The following is a 26,392-nucleotide window of genomic DNA, read 5'->3' on the forward strand; positions in this document are numbered from 1 at the left end:
TGGTGCTTCAGGTGGAAGCTTAGCCTAACAGTGCGTCTTACCTGCCACCACCCCCAACCCCCAAGCAACATCTTAACTGCTGTGCAAAACTCCCCTACCCTCCATCCCATTGCTCCAATCAGAATATCTTAAACTATAGTGTAACTCAGAAATACTGAAACTTGTTTTATTGTGGAGTCATGGGCTCCATGTCCAGACACGTTGACCCGGTAGAACTTGCATGTGGTCCTGAAATCTACATTTCAAGGAAATAACCTTGATAATTCAACAACCACATACTATCCTAAATGGAGGCTCTGACCAAAGAGTGCTCTGCTCATTGTCTTCTGGCTGTGCCTTGCATTTCTCAGCCTATTTTGGCTAAGGAAAATGGAGAAAATGAAGATGAATTAGATCACCAGGGAGGCCTGAGAATGGGTGACACCTTCCCAGAGAAAGAGGGAAAGTTTGGACTTTACTGTGGTAAAATTACTGAGTGCTTAACAGTATTTTTGGATACTGTAGGGGAGGAGAGAAATAATATATGAAATTGATTATAAATGTTATATACTATGACGATATTTTCATTACTTCGACATTTGTTTTGAAGAGATACTGTGTGCTAGGTACTCAGCATCATTGCACACGTCCTCTAGTTAGAGCATAAACAAGCTGATTTGTGGAATAAAACTCATTTTTACGCTAAATGGTAGCATTCTGTGAAGATCAAAGTAGCAGGAAGTGGGGACAAAAGACCCCTTACCTGAGGCATTCCAATGACCAGTGGGTCTAGAGTCTTTAAGACCTCAAGGCTTGTGTCTCGGACCAATTTCTCCCCTGTGTCATCCTCTTGGAAGTTGCTTTTCACTGGTTTCTCCTTTAAGAAAGATGAGATAGGTGACTTGTTATTAATGCCTAAGGCTGTCCTCTAACCTTACATGGGGGTGTTCTCATACTCTGGAGTGGAGGATGTAGTTACTTAAATTGTAGGGTTCATGGAACCCAGGGATCTTGGACTCCAGCATCTAATCCCTGTTTGAAAGAGCCCCTTGGCAGAGTGGATTGGAAAGCATGCTCCTTGCTAAAACAAAAAAACAACCTGGTGAGCATTCTTGGACTGTAGGCATTTCCTCTCTCCCTTCGGTCTTTTGCCGTTCCCTTCTCCTGTAACTTCCATGGATCATTTAGTGGGGACTGTTTCCAATGAGAGCATGAACAGAATGTCATAAGAAATAGATGATGCTGCTCTGGCCTCAGAATCAGCCCTTAAGGCATTTGGATCTGGCTGAAGAGCCCATGAGAGTATTTTAGGCATGGAAAGCCAAGACACTCTGGCAAAAAAAAAACAAACAAAACCTAAATGAAAGATCTCTGTGAGTGAGATCCCAGTGGAAAGAACGGGCCACCAGAGAAGGAGGTACCTTTCTCTGAAGGGAGGAGAGAACTTCCACTTTGATAATGACCTTGTCTAAATAAGATCAGAGTTTGTGAGCTCAAAAGGCTTCCATAGCCTTGGCAACTCATGACAAGAACCTAGGGAGATTGCTGACACCATAAACAAGAGTGTCAATTGTTAAGTCAACAACAGGAGTCACTGTGCACTTACTCCTCATGTAGGATCTCAGTCCTTAATGTGTTATTCAATGTGAATTAATGCTATAACTAGTACTCAAACAGTACTTTATACTTTGTGCTTCTGTGTGGGTGCAAAATGTTGAAATCTTAATATATACTAAATTGATCTTCTGTATATAAAGATAATTGAAAATGAATCTTGATGTGAATGGGATGGGAGAGGGAGCAGGAGATGGGAGGGTTGCAGGTGGGAGGGAAGTTATGGGAGGGGGCAGCCATTGTAATCCATAAGCTGTACTTTGGAAATTTATATTTATTTATTTATTTATTTATTTTTTTTTTTTTTGACAGGCAGAGTGGACAGTGAGAGAGAGACAGAGAGAAAGGTCTTCCTTTTGCCGTTGGTTCACCCTCCAATGGCCGCCGCGGTAGCGCGCTGCGGCCGGCGCACCGCGCTGTTCCGATGGCAGGAGCCAGGTGCTTCTCCTGGTCTCCCATGGGGTGCAGAGCCCAAGCACTTGGGCCATCCTCCACTGCACTCCCTGGCCACAGCAGAGAGCTGGCCTGGAAGAGGGGCAACCGGGACAGGATCGGTGCCCTGACCGGGACTAGAACCCGGTGTGCCGGCGCCGCAAGGCGGAGGATTAGCCTGTTGAGCCGCGGCGCCGGCCTGGAAATTTATATTTATTAAGTAAAAGTTAAAAAAAGAAATAGATGATGCTGGAAATGACTATAGGTTAAGATTTAAGAAACCTTGGAGGGATGGCACTGTGGCGCAGTAGGCTAAGCCTCTGCCTGTGGTGTTAGCATCCCATATAAGCTTATATGGGATGTTCGTGTCCTGGCTGCTCCTTATCTGATCCAGCTCTGTGCTAAGGCCTGAGAAAGCAGTAGAAGATGGCCCAAGTCCTTGGGCCCCTGCACCGGCATGGGAGACCAGGAAGAAGCTCCTGGCTTTGGATCGGCCCAGCTCTGTCCATTGCAGCCATTTGGGGGAGTGAACCAGCGGAGGGAAGAGCTCTCTCTCTGTGTCTCCCTCTGTTTGTCTGTGACTTGACCTCTCAAATCTTTAAAAAACAAAACAATCCTTGGAAATGCTCTATGGCAAAAATTTTCAAATGTCTGCTGGAAATGAGAACTGATTTCAGTTGCTGTGGTCTGAAATTCATGTGTTAAAATCCTAACCCCAAGGGTGATGGTATGCCTACACTGGCTTTGGGAAGTCTTTATACTGGAAGAGCCCTTATCTTTGGGATTGGTGATCTTGTGAGAGAGATCCTACAAAGCTATCTAGCACATTCCTTTGTGTGAGTACACAATGAGGAGCCACTGTATATAAGTGAGCCCTTACTGAACACAAATCTTGGATGCCCCAGAATCTAGAGCTGTGAGAAATAAACGTTTGTGGTTTATGAATCACCCAGTCTATGCCATTTAGCAGCCTGATGGACTAAGACATCAGTGCTGCAAGCCTGGTGTCACTTTGGTTTTCTCTAACGTGGTGCTCTCTGCCTCTTTCCCAACCGCCCCCAGCCCAAGCCTTTGGAAGCCACCATTGTTTTCACCTCTCTAGGGAAGGCAGATTTAAATGGCCTTGTGTTTGTCTTAGTTTAAAAGAGATCTAAGAGGGAACTGAGAAAAACCTGAGGCTGAAAATATCAGTGAGAGCGATGAGAGTGAAATTATCGCTGAAATGAGCCACTGAATGACACCCCAGCCTTCTTGGTGAAGCCAGCTGAGTCGGCTGCATCCTCTGCCTACCAGGTTCCTGTTGGACATGGCGAACTGGGAGAAGACATAATCGACGAGCGGCCAGCCTTCTCGGGCTTCAATGTAGCACTTCTCACACATGGTTTGGATGAGGAGGAGGATGGAATTTCTTACCTAGAGTACGAAGCATAAGATTTTACCGTGCGTTAAGGAATGGAAATTGACCTTCTCCTGTTCCGTAACTTGCGTGGATCATTTAGTGGGAATCTCTTTCAAAAGGGAGCACACACTGAATAAAGCCTCAATAGATGGTGCTGGAAGTGACCTATAGTTTATGATTTAAGAAACCCTGAAAGTGTTCTCTGTAACCAGATATTTCTCCCCAACTCCCAGCACATAGCTTCTGTTACTATTTACTGTGACATGTTGGTCATTTGGAGCTGCTGAAAACAGTGTCTCACTTTTAAAACACTCCGTGAAAGCACACTCAACTGCCGGACCAAGCATAGTTAGTTATTCCGAATTTCAGAATCCAAGCAGTTCTAAAAACTGGAGTTTCGTTTCTTGAATTTGGTGCTGATTCATTTGGTGTCAAAACCCTAACCGAACTCTTTTATAGCCATTAGCAGTCCTTGTTTATTCTGTGTAGTATGGATATGTATGCATCTTCTTGAAGAAACATTAGTGAATTTAGATTGTGGGTTACTGTCACTCAGGAAAAACTGAGAATTTTAGATTATATATGGCCGCAGGAATTGTAGTGAGGGAGTATGAGTTTGTATAATAATATTTTTAACACTTTTGTTTAAATTTATTTATTAGATTGCTTCTCTGGAGGATACAAAGATAAAATTGAATCCCTTAGTGAATGTATGTTTTAATGGGAGTGGAAAAGAATAAATTTGGATGGAAAAGCAGGGCTGTATGGTGGCCCAAACACAAAAACTACATGATAGTCTTCCAAGGCAGGGGCGCAGAGGTAAGCCTCTGTGTTCTGCCTGGAGACCTGGTCTTGCTTAGAACAGCTGTGCTCTTTGCTTCCACGTTAAAGTCTTTTTTAATTTAATTTTTTGTTGTTGTTGACTTGGTCTGCTGTTGGGCCAGGTTTATATATATAATCACCCACTGTTATTTATTATAAAACTTAAGAGTTTTTAAGCATAGTCACTGGTGACCAAACTGAGAGGATTTTCTTCTTCATTGACTTCTGTATAGGATTTCTTACTGTACAAAGTGCCATTTTCATACAAGAAACGCACTAATTGCTCCTTTTTCTTGATTTGTACCAGTGTTAAGTTCTGCCTCCCCTAACATGGAATACTTTATTCAATATTTCCTGATTATTTGTTTAATCAGCTATGTGCAAGACTTGCTATAGGTGCTCCCTGGTGGAAAAATAGAATATCTATTCCAAGAATGAGATTCAAAGGTTATTAGACTTTGGAGGAAGACACATTCTCTTCATAATTAACAACTAAATTATCTGAAGAGCATAGTGATGCTCTGGAAAAATCTTTTCTTCAAAGAGAAGCTCTTGCGCTGTGTGTACTTCCGGACTCTGCCTTGATGTAGTTTGTTTTCTGGAAAGATGGATTACTAGTTCTTCATAAAGCAGTCTCATAGATCCTCAAAGTGTCAGTCATTTCATTCATTCTTAAAACTACCAGTAATGAAATAAAAGTGTTCTTTGTCTTACTTTTTTACTGAGGTCACCCATGATGACTCTGACCGTTCTTTCAATTGAAATGATGTGATCTCTCAACTTGGGCTCTGAAAGACAGAGGGAGGAACTGAGAGGCCCAACTCAGTGGGAAAACATGTTTTAGGGTTAATGAGTACCTTTTAGAATTTATGGCATATAATCACAAGATCTCCTGTACATTTTTTTCCCCAGAAACTTTTATTTAAGGTATATAAACTTTATGGCTTTCATAAATACACTTCTGGAACATAAATTTCTTGTACTTAATATTTTGTTATTTAATCCCCTCCTGTTTCCCCTCCCCACCCCACTTCTTAAAGATGTCCCTTGCTTCTTTGCTTCCAATCTTGTTTATTTTATCTTGCTTAATATATTACGTTCCATAGTGGCTTCAATACATCATATCCAAGAGATTGATTCTAAATTTTGTGACACGGCTTCATATTTCTCATAAGCCGATTCTTGAGTGAATGAAAGTGCTAACTGGATTTTTAAAAACTATCATGCTATACAAAAATGAATTTTTATATTGAATCTAAGATACCAATTTTATGATACAGCATTTTATATTTCATGAAAAAAGTGACCAATTATAATTAAAGATGCTATTAATAGTAAGAAGCATTCAGTATTTTAAGAATATATGCTTGGACCGGCGCCATGGCTCACTTGGCTAATCCTCCGCCTGTGGCACCAGTACCCAAGGGTTCTAGTCCCAATTAGGGCACCAGATTCTGTCCCGGTTGCTCCTCTTCCAGGCCAGCTCTCTGCTGTGGCCCGGGAGGGCAGTGGAGCATGGCCCAGGTCTTTGGGCCCTGCACCCCATGGGAGACCAGGATAAGCACCTGGCTCCTGGCTTCGGATTGGCACAGCGCGCCAGCCGTAGTGGCCATTTGGGGGGTGAACCAACGGAAGGAAGACCTTTCTGTCTCTGTCTAGCTGTGCTTGTCAAATATATATATATATATATATATATATATATATATATATATATATATATATGCTTGCTGGAACCAATAAAACAATTCATTAAATCCTACTCTTTTCTAAATGTACTGGTTTCTAGAGAATTGTACATTTCTCCCATCCACCTCTTGAATATTAGGCCACTTCACCAACCAACTGGATCTTCTAAGTTTTAAAGTTGATTTTTTTTTAAAGATTTATTTATTTGAAAGAGATACACAGGGAGAGGAGAGGTAGAGAGAGAAGTCTTCTGTCCAATGGTTCACTCCCTAGATGTCTGCAACGGCCGGAGCTGCGCCAATCTGAAGCCAGGAGCTAGGAGCTTCCCCCAGGTCTCCCACGTGGACTTGGGTCATCCTCCACTGCTTTCCCAGGCCATAGCAGAGAGCTGGATAGGAAGAGGAGCAGCCGGCACTAGAACTGGTGCCCATAAGGGATGCTGGCACTTCAGGTCAGGGCGTTAATCCACTGCACCACAGGGCCAGCCTCTAAAGTTGATTCTCAATAATTCTACTCATCCTTCTCCACTGGGTGTACCCTTAGGTGTCATAAAAGCTGAGAGGTAAATACAAATGGTGGTTTAAACGTAGGAGATTGGAGAAGACTGAGAAGACAGTTGCACTCGCACATAGTGTTAGGTAAAAATCTAAAGGGTGTTGGATGGGATTAGATATGCAAAAGCTTCAGTTCACTTTTTGATATGAAATCAACCACTCTGGCTTCAATCTCTGCTGCCTACCTTCTGCATTGATAGCTGATCTTAACAGAGTCAGGACTCCCAGTCGTATGACTTCGTTATTACTTCTTATTTGTTCATCAAAAAATTCCACGAGGTCAGCAGGGTTGGAGTGGGCTGCAGGTTTAAGAAATAATGGTTTCGTAAGCACTTTGATCTCAGGGAAAGCGCTTATGAGTGGAAAGAGAGGCATCTTATTGTGACCTTGTCAAAAGTCACTCTTTAACTAGAAATTTGATGTCGTGATGTTCCGTGTCACAGCATAAATTAAGCAGTTTGGTCACGAAGAGAGGTTTGCATACTCCTACCTGTGAATGTGACCTCATTTGAAAAGTAGGGTCTTGTGGATGTAACCAAGTTGAGAGAAGTCATTAGAGTAGGCCATAGTTAACTATGGCTGGAGCTCTTCTCAGAGAAGAGCCACAGGCAGAGGCTCAGTGAGAATATCCTGTGAAGTCGGAGGCAGGGACTGGCTGGGGACTGGCAAGCTGCGAAGGGAGAGCTGCTGGGGTAGAAGCTGGGAAGAGTGAAGAGGTGCCTAGCGGGAGGCCAGCACTCTTTTTTCAGAAGCTCTCAGATAAAGTGAGTTACTTAATTGGGGTGGGGGGTAGGAGGAGGAAGAGGAGGAAACAAAGTATGGAGATAGAGGAGCCCGCGAGGGGCGAAGTAGAACATAACAGAAAGGTACACCATGGGGTAGCAGAGGCGACTTGGGTACCTAGGGGAGAGTGGAGGTGTGTCAAGTACTGTGTTTCTTATTATCCAGGATTAAACTGCATCGTGCTTTAGTATCCTGATCTGGGACCTTACTGGCTTTTATACTGCTGCTGTCAGGTATTCTATCCGGGTGATAGAGTGGGTTGTTATGTCAAGGCAGGAAGAAAACAAAGAGGGAGACTGGTGTCTAAAGAGGCATAGATAAAAAAATGACTAAGGACAGGAAAAGGTAAGTGGATTTGATACATTTTCACATTATTTCACCTATTGAAAAGAAAAAGCAATTTCCTGTTTTCATGGTTACCAACCTAGCCTACCTTTCTGGGATTCTTTTTTTTTTAAACTTTTATTTAATATAAATTTCGAAAGTACTTTTGGATTATAGTGGCTTTTCCCCCCATACCTTCCCTCCCACTTGCAACCATCCCATCTCCCACTCCCTCTCCCATTCCATTCACATCAAGATTCATTTTCAATTATCTTTATATACAGAAGAGCAATTTAGTATATACCAAGTAAAGATTTCAATAGTTTGCAACCACACAGACACACAAGGTATAAAGTACTGTTTGGAGACTAGTTTTACCATTAATTCTCATAGTAGAACACATTAAGGACAGAGATCCTACATGGGGAGTAAGTACACAGTGACTCCTGTTGTTTTAAGAATTGATGCTCTTATTTACGACATCAGTAATCACCCGAGGCTCTTGTCATGAGTTGCCAAGGCTATGGGAGCCTTTTGAGTTCGCTGACTTCGATCTTATTCAGACAGGGTCATTGTCAAAGTGGAAGTTCTCTCCTCCCTTCAGAGAAAGGTACCTCCTTCTTTGATGGCCCGTTCTTTCTACTGGGATCTCATTCGCAGAGATCTTTCATTTAGGTCATTTTTTTTTTTCCCACAATGTATTGGCTTTCCATGCCTGAGAAACTCTCATGGGATTTTTAGCTGGATGGAATTCTTTTAATTCGAGAAAATTTCTATTTCCCTGGAACACACTGGTCCTGGGCACTCGGGCATGATTGGTCACCATTCCTGCTCTCTTGGGGAGGGCGGGGTAAGGGGACAGGCACACAATACTGTGATCTGGAGAAACATTGTGAGTGTCCAAATAGCACCTGTGACAGGCTGCACAGCCTTCACCATTGTCAGCATCATCAGGGGAGGTTTCTTTTTTTTTTTTTTTTTAAAGCCACCTGGATGCTGGGTCCTACCTAGAATGAGGAAACAGCTTGAAGCTTCAATTTCATTTTCTTTTACTGGAGGCTTTGGAACTCTGCAGATCTGAGTGAGGAGGAAAGAAAAGAGGCAGATGTTAAAAGCAGAACACCAGTTAAAGTTAAACAATTGGATTGGAAAGCAGGGTCTTCTCACCTGGTGGAATAAACTGATAAAGATGGATTTTCTCAAGTTCCTCGGAAGGCCAATGTCATAAAGGACAGCCGCTGTCAATATTTGCTTTAGACTCTAAAAGGGAAGCGCTCATAGATGAGTTGGAGGCTGCAAACGAAGCAGCAGCATGGGATGTGGAAGGTAAAAAATTAAATTCTGTGAGAACAAACCCATGACCTCCTGCAGGGACAAGTTTTTTTCAATTATGGCTCCCCTGTTTATCAGTGTCTCAGCAGCTTGGGCTGTAAATTCTTCTTTCTTTACTATATGAGGTCCCATCATCCAGCTAGGACGCCCTCTTTGCTCCCCCACATTCCCCAAAAGACCCTCTGGAGATGCACCATCCCCCAGAAGATTTGCAGGGTGATTCTCTGATGCAGATGTATCAGATGCATCTTACCTGAGTGACATGGAAATCAATCTCTTTGTCTTTATATTGGGTGAGGAGCCAGGGTACCTGGCTCAGGGCATACTCATAGGTGTCTTCTCGGTGCAGCAGCAAGCTCACTGTGGGGCCATGTGCCTTAACGATGGCCAGAATCTGTAGAGGCAGCAAGCGAGTACCATGTCTGAGACTTTGCTGTGCTTTTTACACATCTCTCAGAGCACCAGGAGCTGTAGGTATCTGCCTCCGGCTTCTACTTGGTGTAAAAAACAAACAACTTCGAGTATAAAATAGAAATGTAATGAACACAGAATACAAAAAATTGAGAAATTGGGCAGTCATCTGGATTAGCACCTAAGATGCCCCAATTTCATTTTGCAGTGCCTGGGTTACAATCCCAGCTCTGGCTATCAATTCCAGTTTCCTGATCAGGCAGACACTGGGAAGCAGCAGGTGATTGTTCAGTAACTGGGTTCCTTCTGCCCAAGTTCCTGGTTCCTGGATTTTGCCTGCCCCAGTCCTGCCATTGTGGGCATTTGGAGAAAGAGCTAGTGGATGGGAGATTTCTGTCTGCCACTAGAAAATTTAGAAATCACAAATATGAAGAAAAAAACAGTATGCATAGTACTCTATCTACAGATAACCACTGTTTGATATATTTTATATGTACTTAATTGACTTATTTCCTATGCATTTTAATTAAAATTTGACTCCATTGAAAAAATCATTTTAAAATTTGAGGGGCCGGTGCTGTGGTGCAGCAGGTTAACGCCCTAGCCTGAAGCACCGGCATCCCATATGGGCTGCTCCACTTCCAATCCAGCTCTCTGCAATGGCCTGGGAAAGCAGTAGAAGATGGCCCAAGTCCTTGGGCCCATGCACCCATGTGGGACACCCAAAAGAAGCTCCTGGCTTTGGACTGGCGCAGCTCCAGCCGTTGCAGCCATCTGGGGAGTGAACTATTGGATGAAAGAGCTCTCTCTGTCTCTCTCTGTCTCTCTCTCTCTGCCTCTCCTCTGACTTTCAAATAAATAAATGCATCTTTAAAACATTTATTTGAAATGGAGAGAGAGTGAGTAAGAGAGAGAGAGATCTTCTATTAGCTGATTTACTCCCCAAATGCTTGTAGCAGTTGGCTTGGGCCAGGCCAAAGCAAGCAGCCAGGAACTCTACCTTGGATAGTTGGGGCCCAAGTACTTGAGCCATCACTTGTTGAATTTCTGGAAGTGCATTAGCAGAAAGCTGGACCAGAGGGATCAGCACTGTGGCGTGGTGGGCTAAGCCTCTGCCTGTGATGCCAGTATCCCATATGGGCCCTGGTTCGAATCCCAACTGCTCCTCTTCTGATCCAGCTCTCTGCTATGGCTTTGGAAGGCAGTGGAAGATGGCCCAACTCCTTGGGCCCCTGCACCCATGTGGGAGACCTAAAAGCTGCTCCTGGCTTCAGAGATACTGTCATTGAGGCCATTTGGGGAGTGGACCAGCTGATGGAAGACCCTTTTCTTTGTCTCTGTCTCTGTCTCTCTCTCTGTAACTCTTTTTCTAAAATTAATAAATAAATCTTTAAAAAAAGGAAAGCTGGATCAGATGTGGAGCTCAGATGTGGACACTTGGATATGGGTTCAGGCATTCTAAGTGGGAGATTAAGCTGTTGTATCGCAACACCTACCCAAACACCATCTTTAATAATGTACTCATAGTAATGTTTCAGTCAATAAAGAACTGCTAATACGTGGCTTTCCTACAGGAGTGTATCATCTAGTGATATTGTAGCTGCTTTAGGTTATGTAAGTACAATCTATATTTATGCAAAATGTGTACCAACGCATTTCTCAGAATATAACTATCATTAATATGTAATTGTGTATTTCTCTGTATATAGTTTTTTTTAGGCTAATGTGAATGGTGAAATTTTTGTATCAGTTAAATTTTTTTTTGTGCAGCAAACCACCTCAAAACTTAGAGACTGATTACAACAGCCACTTATATTTAAGACTGTGTATCAGCTAGGTAGCTATTACCCATTTCCAGGCAATGAAATTTTCTCACTTGAGATCTATAACAAAGGACTTTGTTGATCTTTGTTTCTTGAAAAATCTCTTCTTTCCTAGGTTCTAAAATCTCATTCTGTTTGGCTCTCCTCCCTCAGTAGTCTACCACACATTGCCCACCTTAAGTTTTCCCTTTGCTTTCCCTTAACATTGATGCCAGCAGAACTCTATTTCTGCACACTCCTACTCTACACACGCTCCTTGAAGAACTGTGTAACAAAACCATTGATTTATTTGTTACATAGTGGTGGAGCCCAAATCTATGCATCCAGCTTTTTTTTTCTTAACTAATCATGAACATTCCCAAACTGACTAATATCTCTGCTTAAAGTAACATGGGCATTCTAGTCAAAATACCCACGTTAACAATATCCATTTTGTATTTTCACAAGCTTGATATTTCTCCTGTTTTTTTCTCATCTTGATTAATGGCCCTAATATCACTCAATCTGAAAGGTAGGCATCACCCCATGTGCCTCCCCTTCCCTCATTTTAAACTTCCAATCGATGTCAAGCCCAATTGGTTCTATTCTTCAGCATGTGGTTTCTCTGATCAGCACTACGGATACTATATTAATTAACCCCCTTATATTAATGACCTGGAATACATCTATAGCCTCTTGATATTCTTCATCCACCCCTGTGCCTTGCCTGATCCATCTTTATTTGTTGACATCAGAGCAAATTTTCTGGTGCTCAAATCCTTACAATCTCATAGGAGGGAAGTCAGAGAATAATGGAGATACAAAATGGAAAGAAGTGGAGAAGTGAGAAGAAAAAAATGTTAAGTATTTTCATAGACGAACAAAAGGTCTCAACTCAGTGTAGCATTCAAGACTCTTCATCATGTGGCCAGGACCACCTTTCTGGTTTCATTGCTTCACACCTGATGTCACCTTTCCTCCGTCCTCTTTGCCTAGCCCATCACACTCAGACAAGTGTGCATGTTATCCCATATCAAATTGTCCTCTGTAGGGATTAATCCCCCCTTCAGGGAATGTACCTTCTCTGTGGTTAGCAACCCCAGCCTTGCCAGCACTTGCCAGGTGAGTTAAGTGCTTCCCTCTCTGAGCTCCCTTCTCACTTTGTCTAACTTCTTGATCACTTCTCTGGCTTTTCCTATGGGAAGCAAGGAGAGTAGTCATGGAATGAATGCACTAAATTTTGTTTCCCACGTGACTTGCAGAAAAGTCTTCTGTATGATATCTTACAGTTTCATGTTTGCTAATAATTTAACCACCCCAGTATTTAGCAGCTCAAAGTGCGAAAAAGAAACTGAACTAGAGAAGACAGCCAAGTCTTAAACCTTTTATAATACAGCAATAAAAAATCTAAATGGGATATAATTTATCCTACTTTTAAAAAATTGCAGCCATTAAACAAGATAAAAATGGGATTATATATGTGATTGGACTTTGCAATCAGTTCTCTCTAAGGCATTGCAGCATTGTAATGCAGCCAAACACATTATTTAGATGTTATTTTATTAATTGTGATATTCATAGACAAGAAATTTGTGCCTAGTGAGTGATTCAGCTCAAAAAATGGTTCATTCATTTTTTCTTTTTCTTTCTACATGTTGAAACATTAATTTTATGAGTGAGGAGATACGAGTCTGTTTAATCCCTGTTGTCTCCCAAGATCTATAACAGTACCTGACATGTCATGAGGATTTAATAAATGATAGTTGAAAGAATGAATAACAAATGGGAAACAAGAGAGATCTGATGAACTTCATTAAACACAATTAATAGTGTCTAAAAGAACTGAGCTTAATTATGTCATTAAAAGAAGAGAAATTCCAGGCAGCATAGAGGAGGATATGGGTTGAGGCATCCTGATGATCCACTCACATGCATGTGTGATGCTGTGGGGGCCCATTTCTCCATTATGTACTGGAACAGCATGAAGATCTTGTCAGATAGCCGGTTGGCATCCAATCTGGGATAGGGGAAATCTCTCCAGTGGTTGACATACTTGTAAATGGCTTTGCTGAACTTCTCCAGGGCTGCATTTAAAAAACACAAACACAGACTAAGAAAAAATACAAAGATGAGAAGAACTATATAATTTGAAACAAGAATACTGATGATTAGCTAACAGTTTCTGTACAATCATATAATTATACCAAATAAACATAGAAAAAGTATACAGCCACATTGGTGAAATGTAAATTAAAACTATAAATGAGGGGCTGGTGCTGTGATGTAGTGGGAAAAGCCGTGGCCTGCGGTGCTTTCATCCCCTATGGGAACTGGCTTGAGTCCTGGCTACTCCACATCTGATCCAGCTCTTTGCTATGGCCTGAGAAAGCAGCAGAAGATGGCCCAAGGGGGCCTTGCACCCAAGTGGGAGACCTGGAAGATGCTCTAGGCTCCTGTCTTCCGAACGGCCTAGCTCCAACCATTGTGGCCATCTGGAGAGTGAACTATCAGATGGAAGACCTCTGTCTGCCTCTCTGTAGCTCTGTCTTTAAAATAAATCTTTAAAAGAAACTATATAATGAGCTACTCATATATACCATCCAGAATGACTAAGACTTGGTTAATGCCAATGGTTGACAAGATTAAGGTGGAGTTCATACTCTTACATACTTCCTGTGGTAGCTGAATTTGTATAAACACTTTGGACAACTCTTTGATATGACCTAATAAAGTTGAATGTGTGTTCTATATGACACAGCAATTCTAGCCTTAGGTAAATAGACATTAGATAGGCATATATATATATAGACACCAAAATCTTGTGCAAGAATGTTCACATTAGCTTTTTTATGGTAACAGCCTCAAACACAAAATAGCCCAATTATCTGCTAATAAGTAGAACTTAAAATATAGTATAGACAAGTAATAGGTTATGTAAATGAAAATGGACTGCAGCTAGAGAACATTGTGTTCAAACCTCACCAACACATGAAACCAGTGGTATCAAAAGTCAGAACTGTGGCCCTTGTTGGGAGGAAAGACAAAGGGTAGGGACCTTCTGGCAACTAGTAGTGCCTCAAATCTTTAGCTGAGTGGTGGCCCCATGGAAACTTTGTAGTAGCTCACCAACCTCTATACTTTTGATCTGTATGCTTTTCTTTGTCTGTTTTACTTCAATAAAAATTATTGGACCTGTTAAAATACCACTTGAGCCATTAATTGACATATATTTGCATCAAATGCATCAAAATATTTTTTTCTTTAAATCTCATGCTACCCATTTCATGGGATGATACAGACATTTCATAGTTCATTGCCTTGATATCCTTGAGGATATCTCATAGTAGGTGAATGTCTGGAAAGACCCTGAGTTTCTAGCTTTAGAGCTGGTTGTTTCCTGGCCTATTCAGATTTTACCCAGACTCTTTCTGATTTCTTTGAGAGTCTCCTGCTATACTTTATGATAATATTATGTGTATGTGTATGTTTGCCTCTGTGTGTATTTGTCCCACTGGTCTATTAAGCACAAGAGAAGGAATGGTATCTTGTCTTTGGTATCCAAAGCAGACAGCATGAGTTTTTATTTGCTGATTAACTAGTTATGAATGGATGAGTGGCTATTAAATATTAAATCTTTAGTGGCAATCAGGCCACTAAAGGTAAGGGGGCACTTAAATAATCTTATAACACAAATACAGAAACTTCCTATATTAATTGCCATGGTAATTTCTTAGTTTTAAGTTCTTGGTTATTAACTTGGGAGGTAAGATTCTATTATAGGCTCCAAAGTTTATTTGTAGGAATGAAGTGTAAGCTGTGATGGTATTTAGAGATAGTTAGGAGTATTGAAAAGTGAAATCGAGTGTAGTTGCTCAGGGCCTTGAGTCTTGGTCACTTACTAGCTGGCTGACCTGAAATAGGCTATCTAACCTTTTTAAGCATCATTTTTTTGTCATTTGTAGAATGATAAAAACATTGCCAACATAATAGAGTTGTTGTAAGGGTTAAATGAAGTGATAATCTTAAAATACCCAAGGCAGTTTCCAGGCACTTGGTAAATTCTCAATGTATACAAATAAAATGCTACCTTCATTGAAGATGGAAAGGGAAAATGGGAAAAATAGAAGAGGCTTGGCTGAGGGGTAAAGAAGACATTTCTTTTATATGTACAAAATAAAAATGTTAGGGTAAAAGTAGAAGAGATCTTAGCAATCACTTTTGATATCTTCAAGGATGAAACTGGAGCTGAGAGAAGCACAGGGCCACCTGTTGGCTTGGTGGCTGAGAAGACAAGCATCCAGGTCTCTGGACTCAGCTGTGAAGCCTCCCTCAACACTGTGGGTGTGTTTCCCTAGGAATCTCAGGGCACATTCTTCTCTGCAGACTCTTGATTATTGTAGATTTTTTCAGTTTTGGGTAGAGGAGATTTGTAACAATACTTTGCTTGACTATTTTCTTTCATTTTATGGTTGAATTTTGGTTAACTTATTTACTTATTGTGATATTGCATTATAATCAGTTACCAAAATTTAGCTTACTGCCAAGTGTTGGTAGGTTCTCATAGTCATTGCAGTTAAATAAGGAGACCAGTAGAGTTTGGAGGCTATATAGAGCAGTGGGAAGAATATATACTGAGTGGTCATAGAGACCTGGGTTGGAAGGTCACCTCTGTATCTCACTGTGTCACCACATTGTGAAAATTACCAGTTTTCATGCTCCTCAGTTGCTCTTCTGTAAAATGGGATGATAGCATTTACCTTGCAGAATTGCGGGGGAGCTTGAGTGAGACAACTTCCTGAGGAGGGCCTTCCAGGTGGTAGGCACTCAATAGAGAGTAGCTATTTTTATTACAAAGGACAAAACTGGAGTAAAAGGAAAAATAAGGCTTCTGCTCAACGTGTAAGACAGCATGTAGTCTGGTGTCAAGCCAAGATGGACTCAGGATTACCTACCAATGCAGAACGTTTGCTTCATCTTTTCATCCTCAGCCAGCCTGAGCATGGTCTGCATGGTAAGCAGGGTCATCATCATGAAGGGAATGCTCTGGGACACTGCAGTTGGAAGCACAGAGAGGAGAAAGGCGCTAGTGATCTTCTCCCTCTGGGATCCTGTGACTCCCCATCACAACAACAAACATTTCAGAGTAGCATGGAGGAGGCAGATGAAGGGCAGTGAGGAGATGCTCCTCTCTATCCCCTTCCCCCAGTGTTGAGTAGTAATTGCTCAGTTGGGTAATGGTTTTATTATAGCCAGTCTCTCCCACTGAACCTGTCTGTGTCCTCAAGGCCTTAATTTATATAACAAGTGCTCAATAATTGTCTGTTAAATAAGTTCTTGTAGAAATAAGGGGTAGGAGAAATTTACTACACATACATGTACTGTAGGTTTCAGAATATGCCTTATGGAGAATGTGCTTATACAAGCACAAAGCCAGAAAGAAGGTGAGGGTGGGAGACAGCCAAATTCATCGCAGCATGAACTACTAGCTGGTCATCAGGCTTAGGCAAGTACACAAGTAGCTGCACACATCCATCTATCAATATTCTTTACTACAGAAGAAGGGAGAGATGCTCTTCCTTCTGCTGTTTGCTCCCATGTGGGTTGTAGACCATTAGCTAGGGTTGGTTATTTCCTATGGAAAATGTGGAAAGTTATGTCCTTGATACCATAACTGGTTGCGAGTTCAGCCAAGGCAAGCACAACAAATTCATTTGGTAGCTCTAGGATCCTGAAGTTACTTTGTACTTCATACATCACAGAGTTGAAATCGTGTGCAGCAAGAGACACCAAAACTTCACCAGCTAGCATTCTGATTTCTCTGAGAATCTGAGAACGAAAAGAAAAACAATAATCACAACCAGAGGAAAATTGTCTATATAATATTATAAGTTCTATTATCTCTGGGAATAGAAGGAGAACTGGCTCTAATAAGACCATGGTGAAAGACTATTGAATAGGTTGTCTATAGCTGGAAAATAGAGGTAATTTAAAGGTAATAAAATAACCCCTGGTTTTGATAGTTCTTGCAAGCCTGAGGGTCAATAGACCTTTTACTGCTAATTGGTCAGGTACTATGAATGAAGGATTTGTTTTGTGTTTGAGTGACATGTATTACTGTGGTTGAAGGAAATGGGCTAGCAGTTGAGAGCTTAAGTTTTGGTTTGTCCTGATCTAAATATCTTTTATATTGGAGATACTGGAAGGGGATTCTGCTCTTGGTGTAATGAGTCTATTCTTCTGAGGATAAATAAAAAGATCTGGACAAGATATTAAATGAGATACTCATAAAAGGACCAGCAAACTCACATTATTGAGTGCAGTGAAATGCTGAGTTGAGATCTGGAAAAAAAAATAGGAATCTAGAAAAATAAAGGCCTGCCCTTGAGGTTGCTTTCCATCATTTTGGGCCAGTCATCAGAGTTCAGGGCTGACCAGTGGTAAGGTCCTTGTCATCCTACCTCACATGTTTTTGACTAATACCCCAAAGGGCTGCATGTGGGTAAAAGCTAGGTCAGTCCTCAAATGAAGTATAGCCTAGCATTGAATCATACAAATCATCCAGAAATCCCAATCCCTGAAAGTGATCATAAGTGATTAATGCCCTTGGCAGGAACAAGTAATTCTTCCTGAAAGAAAATAAACTCATCCAAGAACTCCAGTTCTTTCTTAAAAAATTGAAAAAAAAATTTAACTCAAATTATTTCTACAGATAAATTTTTTTTGACTACAGTATGTACCAGACACTTCAAGATAAGTAGGCACCTAAAGAGCTAAGAAGTCCTATGAGAACAAAGAAGATTGGGTTTTATTTACTCATTTGGCAATAACACAATTTACCCAGTTGTGTTATGTCAAAAAATTTCTCTAAGCATCAACTTCCTTAGTTCAAGGGAGGTTGGATATTTGTCCCTGAAGTCTTTCTTAGCTTCCTTTCAGTTTCTGCATCTGTGAAGGGGTCAAAACAGGCACTGTAACCAAGTTACCGTGAAGAACCGATCATAGAGATTTATGGTCTTGGTGGTGATGTAGAAAAAGCTTTTGTATGTCCACAGTGGTGCAGTTGGGTCAGCCCTGACACTGATTCACCATCAAGAACCAAACCTACGTTGTCGTTTCTCATGTCCTTTGAAGCATAATAAATCAACCGTTGGACAATCGCATCATCTAAGATGTCAGCATTCTGAATAACAGAAGTGAGATGACTGTAAATTTCTTCCTGTGAATATATAAAGGTTTATACAGAAATTTGAATAGCAAAAGTGAAGGAATTGGATGAGGTCCAAATGAGTTACACCATTAAAATAAGCAATGTACCTTTAACACACAACGGATTTTATATATCTTAATTGAGGCCTTCTAAACACAATAGGCATCTTTAGGAGTCAAAGGCTTATATAGAGAAAGCAAAGTTAATTTTGACAACTATATTTAACTTGCTATGCTTCTTTGACCAGAGCTAAGCGAAGGTGGGGCTAGGTGGCCAACATATTAGAGTCTCTTAAGGACAAGGACACTTATAGGACACTCAAGGGAATGGAAGTGTAGATCGCTATCATTCCTATTTTTACTATCTGAGCATGAGTATAGAACTAGGGAAAATACTCTGATTCCTGAAGATGTTGATAAGCTATGAAGGTGTATTCTAAGGGAGATTTATAGGCTCTTGATTCACTCATGCCTACATGGAGAGAATGTTGTGAATTGTTTTGGGCAGAGCTTCAGCCTGCATGAAACGTGTGGCTTGATTAGATGCCATATGTGAGGGCTGTTCTGAAACTCTTAGGTGGCCATGTGTCTCCTGGAAGATGAGAGACTAGTGTCTCCCACAGCCTTGAGCATGTACCTCCAGGTTTTGCAACCATATTTAGTATATGAAATAAATTCTTCTGCACTAATCCTCAGGGCTAGTATTTGGAAAACTTGAGAATAAGGTAACATTTGCTTTTATCCTTGTAGCTACTTTCAGACCCTGTCTAATGGTCTCTGTAAGTCTTTCTGTTGCTCCATAGACTTTGTCGGCAGATCTTTCTCTTGCCAAGTCTTCCATTTATGAAGTCCTTACGTGTTCCTGGAACAGTGCCAGGTCCTTTATCTGGAACATTTCAGTGATATATACAACAAGCCTTTGTGTTAGGTGCCACTAATGTCCTCACTTTATAGAAAGGGAACTGAGACACACAGAGCTAATGTGGTCAGTATTGAATCATGAAGTTACACTTAGAACCTGATTGTCAGAATGTTAGCGGCACACTAGCCTCTTGGTCTTTCTGAAGTACTAATCCCTTTCCTGAAATTCTCCTTCGGTGGTTCTGTGGTCTAGAGATCATCCCCTAAGTGATTCTCAATGTTTGAGGAACAGTGTTCTCTGAGAAAGCTTATTCCTACAATGAACTGAATGTAGGAGTTCTCAAACGTACCTAAAATGTAGAATTGTCCCCATGAGTTTTAAATTCTCAGGATCGCCATACATTTATTCAATTGCATTTCCTGGCAGTGGGGCCTGGCCATTGCTACCTTCTATACTCTCAAAGAGGTTCTTTCTCTATTAATAACATGGTTTATTGATGAACATTTAATTACACAAAACTGTCATGTTTTGGGCAGAGCTTCAGGCTGCATGAAACATGTGGCTTGATTAGATGCCATATGTGAGGGCTGTTCTAAAACTCTTAGGTAGCCCTGTGTCTCCTGGAAGATGAGAGACTAGTGTCTCCCACAGCCTCGAGTATGTACCTCGAGCATGTACATTAGCTCTGTGTGTCTCAGTTCCCTTTCTATAAAGTGAGGACATTAGTGGCACCTAACACAAAGGCTTGTTGTATATATCACTGAAATGTCCCAGATAAAGGACCTGGCACTGTTCCAGGAACACGTAAGGACTTCATAAATGGAAGACTTGGCAAGAGAAAGATCTGCCGACAAAGTCTATGGAGCAACAGAAAGACTTACAGAGACCATTAGACAGGGTCTGTAAGTAGCTACAAGGATAAAAGCAAAAAATTAGCATGACTAATTTTTCTGTATCTGTGATTGGGTGGACCTTCGGTCTCCCATTTGGGGCTATTATGAGTAAAGGTGCTGTGAACATTTCTGCACAAGTATTTTTGTGGACTTAGGTTTTTTTCCCTTTTGGGTAAATCTCTAAGAAGCTGCCAAGCAGTTTATAAATGTATCAGCAATATATAAAAATTTTGGTTGCCCCTCATATTTGCCAAATGTTGTTGTTATTGAGTTTTTTGAGATTCCAATGTGCAATCAGGGTTGAGAACCACTGAATTAAGAGGGAAAAGTACAGGCATAGGGAAGCAACACTTAGATTAGGACCATTAGCAACTTATGATTAGGACCATTTTTTTTTTTTCTGGAGTCAGGAAGGCTTATGTTTGGATATAGTACTGTTATTTTTAGTCATGTAAGTCATGAAACTTTTGTGTCTTATTTTTCAGTTGTCAAATCCATACCCCATAAAGTCATTATGAGGAGTAGATATTATGCAGTATTTTTATTTTTATATTTTTGGAAAACAGCATTGTACTGCCTAGATAAGTGTTCAATGAAAGGTGGTCTTATTATTTTAATTGTTGAGCCTGAAAAGCCTTTAATTTTCAGAGAAATAAATTTCTAGTTGTGAAATAGCATTGTGGATAGTTGAACTTTGAGGATTTTTGTAGGAACCCTTGAGTTATAAAGGAGAATGCGCTAATCTACATGATTGTAACTATAATCTACATGAAGTATTCCCCCTTTTTACATCTGTCTATTGAAAATTATGAAACAAGACATTGTTTTGCTAACTTCTATAAATGAGTATTATGAAGCTGGAAGTGTTACATATTAATGTAAAAACATGAGAGTGACTTCAATTAAAACTGCATTTTCTGAATCCAATGCCATGTAAGAAGCCAGAGAAAAATGGGGAAGTTGAGGTCAAGGAGGTTGTACTCATATGAAATGCTGCAACAACTAGACTAGAAAAAGTGAATGGGAAAGAGATTGTTCTCTGTTGGTCCTACCTTACTAATATTATCTTCCTTATTCAGCATCCCAAGAGTGAGGTTAATATCTCCAAACATTTCTAAAATGCATAAAAAAGAAGACTTAATATATGTGTGGAAATGCCCTCCTGCTAATTACTGTACCATAGTCATAGAAAGTTCATGTATCATCCACCCCTCTTCTTGACCACTAGCTCTTTGATGGCAGGAATTCCATTTTAGTCACAATATTTCAAATTTGTTATATACTTGAGAACGGTAGCTGCTCAGTAATTTTTTAAAATCTGAATTAAATGTGGAAGGGAAGGTAGAAGATGCTGAATTTCCATTTATTTCTCCATTATACAGGTCATTACCCTAACAAGGCTTGGTGCTATGACTCAGTGAGCTGAATCCCTTACTCCTTACTTGAGCTTATTTAGGCAACAGTATAATATATCTGACTATATTTCTACTCCTCCTTCCTCTACAAACCCTCCCTCTACCCCATCTTGTTTTTGCATACTCTCTTCTTCATGTACCCTCCTGTGCCTGTCAGATTCCCAGTTTATAAGACTATGCCCCTTTCTGATAATGACCTAAATGTTTTTGACTTGGACGAATATATGTTTCAGAATAAAAGCATTCAAGAGGATATAAAAAACTTGTGAGTCAAATAAATAGAGCACTTTCAGGTCACATGGAAGGTTGGTAGAAGAGATGCTTTTGGAGTTAGGGATTCCCCATGAACCTCCAAATCTAACAAGACACCATTTTACAACAGTTCTCTTGGCAAAGCAGACAGGCAGTCATACCGGAAAACTGGGGATAATATTTCCAAAGGACTCATCTAGTGTTTAGAATTAAACAAGGAATGGCCTTATTTTGATATGTAGCACTTTCTTCTCAGGTAGACTACATATTAAAATGAGGTGAGGCAAAGCATCTCTCAGGCTTCCAGTCTACTATTGGTCCTTCACAGTTAGCATATTTTTATTATTTTGGAATAAAGGGAGAGGTGAGACAATCTTAAGCTTTCAATTTATAAAACTTCTCAGTGTACAGACCCTCCACAGTGACATATGTCCCCATGATTCACAGGCACAAAACATAGCAGACCTATAACTCATCAAGATCTGATGACACTTACCTACAGATTCCTCCATGCTGTGAGTCATGTCTTGGCTGTTTCAGACTCTCTAAGAGACAGCACCTAATTATCAGAATAGTAAGGCTGAAAAATCAAAGAAGCAAGTTGGAAAGTTTCTTGTATAGGGTTCACATAAGGTTCTCTAAATGACAGTCTCTCCTCCACTTGGTTGACACAAGGATCTGGGAGCTTCCAGCGGTGGGTTTGCTGTTGAGGAGGCTGATGTTGTATTCCACCACTATGACATTTTCTTGTTCCTGTTCTCCTGCTGACCAGCAAAATGGCTGCATCTCCCCGAATATTGTCCCTTTGGTGGAGATCCGAGTACTTGAGAAGGAAGAAGTTAGAGACTGGGACTCAAACCATAGTTGTAGACCAAAGGGGTTCCTCTCCCTAAGCTTGGGTCCATTGGTGACAAATTGGGGAGTGGTTTTCAGTGGTCACTTTACTGGTCTGATGTTGATAAAGTCTTTATGGTGATCTTGTTGATTGTTCTGCTTGGTGAAAAATCAGTCACAGACTGGGCATGCTCAGTGGACTGGAATGCCCATCAGGGGCAGTTGAATGGAACGTCCAACTGACAGCAGCAAAGCCTTTCTTGCCTCCCTCCCCACTGCTCCCTCATTGACTTGATCAGGATCTGAGCCTCAACCCACAATCAGGGTTTCTCTCTCCATCCTCTATATTTTTATTTTCCAATCATCTTTAAATCCAGACCTTTTGGCCACATTGCTTTCAATTTCACTGGCATGGGCCTAAATCTGGTCCCAGTGTCCCTCAGCCCTAAATCTGTGATACCAACCCCTGATACACGTTAGGCTGTGTAATATGGAGGAGGTTAGATTGGGAAGGAGGTTCTAGCAGTCTATAGGAGTGAACGTAAAAGGGGTCAGAGAGGCACAAGCCAGTACTCAGCTGCTGCTGCTTCTATGGCTGTTTTCATCAGCAAATCTTATTTCAGATTTAAGCATCAAGTGCTTCCAGTTACACTTTTGAATTCATTCTTCTCATAGGTATTTTGCACTGTGTCTCATTACAGAGGTCCTCTGCAACCTGGTGGTTAAGAACATTTTCAGCTTCCCGAGTCAGTAGCACTTTCTCAGAGTGTTGCTTACAAGCTCCTTGTAAAAGGATTCATCTGTTGTACTTATTTAAAATGCCAGTTCCCAGGCTCTACCTCAGACTTTGCCAATTAGAATAAGAGAGCCCAAATTTGTATTTGAATATTGCCTTTGGTGAGTTTTAGATTCATGAAAGTCTGAGGAGCACTGGCCAAGATCCTTGCCCCATCACCTATTAGTGAACCAGTGAAAGTTGGGCAGTATACGGAGGGTGTTCACTGTGGTTGGGCAGGAATAGCAGTTCCAAGTACCATGACTCACTCCCTCTGTGAGGTATAGGATGAGAAATGCTGAGTCAGAGAAGTGTTGTGTGTTTGAAGGCATCCTGAAATTCTTAATGTCTTAGAAGAAAAAAGATGTTAAAAATTACATGCTTTGGCCGGCGCTGTGGCTTAATAGGCTAATCTTCCACCTGCGACGCCGGCACACTGGGTTCTATCCCGGCTGGGGCGCCGGATTCTGTCCCTGTTGCCCCTCTTACAGGCCAGCTCTCTGCTGTGGCCTGGGAGTGTAGTGGAGGATGGCCCATAGTGCTTGGGCCCTGCACCCACATGGGAGACCAGGAGAAGCACCTGGCTCCTGGCTTCAGATCAGTGCGGTGCGCCGGCCGTGGCAGCCATTGGGGGGTGAACCAGTGGCAAAAGGAAGACCTTTCTCTCTGTCTCACTGTCCACTCTGCCTGTCAAAAAAAAAAAAAATTACATGCTCTTAGGATCTAAAAGAACAATATGCAATAAAATCAATAGTAAGGGAACCATTGAGGTAGTGGTTAACATTTTCATACTCTTCCTGTGAGTGGTTACACATGATTTTTCTGCAGATACATACATATAGATTTCCTTGGTTTCATAGAGATTAGAGAAGTTAGGTATGATTGATTTATATTGACTGTAACTTACTCATCAAGGCAATCAAAACATCATTGCTAAAATTCTTTCAGATAGTAAATTTACCCCTTGAAATGAATATCACATGTAGGTAAAAACAAAAAGAAACCCCATCATTCTGAAAACAGCTAATTTTCTGTCATTTTATTAAAGTTTTTGGGAGCTGACTTGTTGTACCTCCCCATTTCCTCCTCTTCTCTTTGCACTGGACTCATATAACATGGTTATGATTTTTCTGAGGCTGTAGGAGCATCCCTAAACAATATGTCTCAAAGTTATTGTTTTAAATTTAAAATATACCAGTGTTTAGCAGTTATTTTGATAAAATATACATTTAAACCATTTTAAAAACTTTTTTTCCCTACAGCAAGTTCACATATGACAAAGAGAAGAAACAGCATGTCTGTAGTTCAGAAACTTGAATTGTATCTAGCTTCAGAATAGCTTCAAACTAGTTGTATTATTCTAGGAAGAGCAACCAAGTCCTTGGACTAAGTTTGATTTCACAATTGAAAAATTGAAGGATCAGATTTGTTAGCTTGCATAAGGATTGCTTTCTATGCCAAGCAACTTTGTTTGCACTTCTTTTGTAATACCAAAACCATTTATAATGTTTCCAATTCCAAAGTAACAGAATTATAAGTGAAATTTTGTATTGGAAATTATTGGGCTAAGAAATTGCTTATACTCTTGCCCATAGAAACCCAGCCTGAATGCTCTCCTTCCTGCACTGACAACAGCAGCCAGTGATACAGGGAGCAGAGGCTGGAGAAATGTGTACAGACTGAAGGCGAGGCAGCTATTACTGTGGATAGCAAGACAGGGCAGGGGAATACAGCTCAACGCCGAACACAATGACTGAGTTTCAATTGATATTTCCTGATTAAAAAGCCTGAAGAGTTATTAGCCATGAATTGCTAATCTGATGCATGTGAAAACAGCAGTTATTTTTCTATCATTAAGTGTGATGCATTTAAAAGTTGAGAACATGGCTTTCAAGTTATCCCTTTTAGGAATTCAGGAAAAACCCAAGAATTTAATCTCTAGAATTTGCAAATGATTTAGAAAATAGTTTTGGGGCTGGCGCTGTGGCATAGTGGGTAAGGCCACCATCTGCAGTGCCAGCATCCCATATGGGCACTGATTCGAATCCTGGCTGCTCCACTTCCAATTCAGCTCTCTGCTATGGCCTGAGAAAGCAGTAGAAGATGGCCCAAGTCCTTGGGCCCCTGCACCCATGTGGGAGACCCCGAGGAAGCTCCTGGGTTTGTATTGGCACAGCTCTGGCCATTGTAGCCAGTTGGGGAGTGAACCAGTGGATGGAAGATCTCTCTCTCTCTCTCTCTCTCTCTCTCTCTCTCTTTCTCTCTTTTTCTCTCTCTCTCTCAACTCTGGCTTTCAAATAAATAAATAAACCTTAAAAAAAAATAGTTTCACTCTCAAGTGGTAGCTTATTCAAGCTTCTCCAGGTGAGCGAGTAATTTTACTAGCAAATTGTTTCTCACTGCCTCTCATACCAGGCATAGGCAGCTTTGTGATTGGTAGGAGACACCAGACTGCTTTTATAATTGGGGGCAGTAGGAGAAGCAGTGGGGACTCTTCATTTCTGACATCCTCTACTAGAGTCCAGGCCTCGGGGAATTAGCTTCCCATTGTCTGGATCTCAGTTGATCCTGGGTAGAACTTTGTGTTTCAATTGTCAGTCACATCTTGCACCTCCAGGCTCTGTCGCTGAGAAAGTAAATATCATCATTTTGATTGAGGATCTCACCTTTATTATTTTTCCATTTTCCTTTTCTCTATTTTTTTGTGCTGATTTTTATTTTTATGTTTTTTTTTCTTTCACGGTTGCTTTGGTTTGAATCTGTTCTTTTCCCTAGTTTCTTAAGGTAGAAACTAACATCACTGATTTGAAACTTTTTTTTCTTATATCCAAATATAAAATTCCACCTATGCACAGTTTCACCTGTATTTCACAAAATTGGAGATGTTAAGTTTCATTTTCACTTTGTTCAGTGTATTATCCAATTTGTCTTAATTTCTTTTTTGACTTATGGATTACTGAAAAAGATGATACTGACTTTCCTGATATTTAGGACTCTCCCAAGTGACCTCGTGTTAT

At 40.8% G+C, this 26,392-nt stretch overlaps 1 protein-coding gene across 1 annotated transcript in view; it reads right to left on the minus strand.

Annotated features, from left to right (window-relative positions):
- MROH2B (maestro heat like repeat family member 2B) overlaps positions 1 to 22,290 on the minus strand; it is a 62,338-nt gene extending 40,048 nt beyond the window's left edge. The window contains exons 1-13 of the mRNA XM_062212011.1: positions 22,263 to 22,290; positions 21,152 to 21,213; positions 18,244 to 18,354; positions 16,805 to 16,964; positions 16,091 to 16,189; positions 13,068 to 13,222; positions 9,179 to 9,319; positions 8,761 to 8,853; positions 8,601 to 8,670; positions 6,672 to 6,785; positions 4,961 to 5,034; positions 3,316 to 3,438; positions 743 to 856 (exon numbers count right to left, since the gene is read on the minus strand). Of these exons, the coding sequence (XP_062067995.1) occupies positions 743 to 856; positions 3,316 to 3,438; positions 4,961 to 5,034; positions 6,672 to 6,785; positions 8,601 to 8,670; positions 8,761 to 8,853; positions 9,179 to 9,319; positions 13,068 to 13,222; positions 16,091 to 16,189; positions 16,805 to 16,964; positions 18,244 to 18,354; positions 21,152 to 21,213; positions 22,263 to 22,290 (1,344 nt within the window). The remainder of the gene's footprint in view (positions 1 to 742; positions 857 to 3,315; positions 3,439 to 4,960; positions 5,035 to 6,671; positions 6,786 to 8,600; positions 8,671 to 8,760; positions 8,854 to 9,178; positions 9,320 to 13,067; positions 13,223 to 16,090; positions 16,190 to 16,804; positions 16,965 to 18,243; positions 18,355 to 21,151; positions 21,214 to 22,262) is intronic.
- Between the last annotated feature and the right edge of the window lie 4,102 nt (positions 22,291 to 26,392).

This window comes from Lepus europaeus, chromosome 15 (assembly GCF_033115175.1).
Source record: "Lepus europaeus isolate LE1 chromosome 15, mLepTim1.pri, whole genome shotgun sequence".
Classification (NCBI taxonomy): Eukaryota; Metazoa; Chordata; class Mammalia; order Lagomorpha; family Leporidae; genus Lepus; species Lepus europaeus.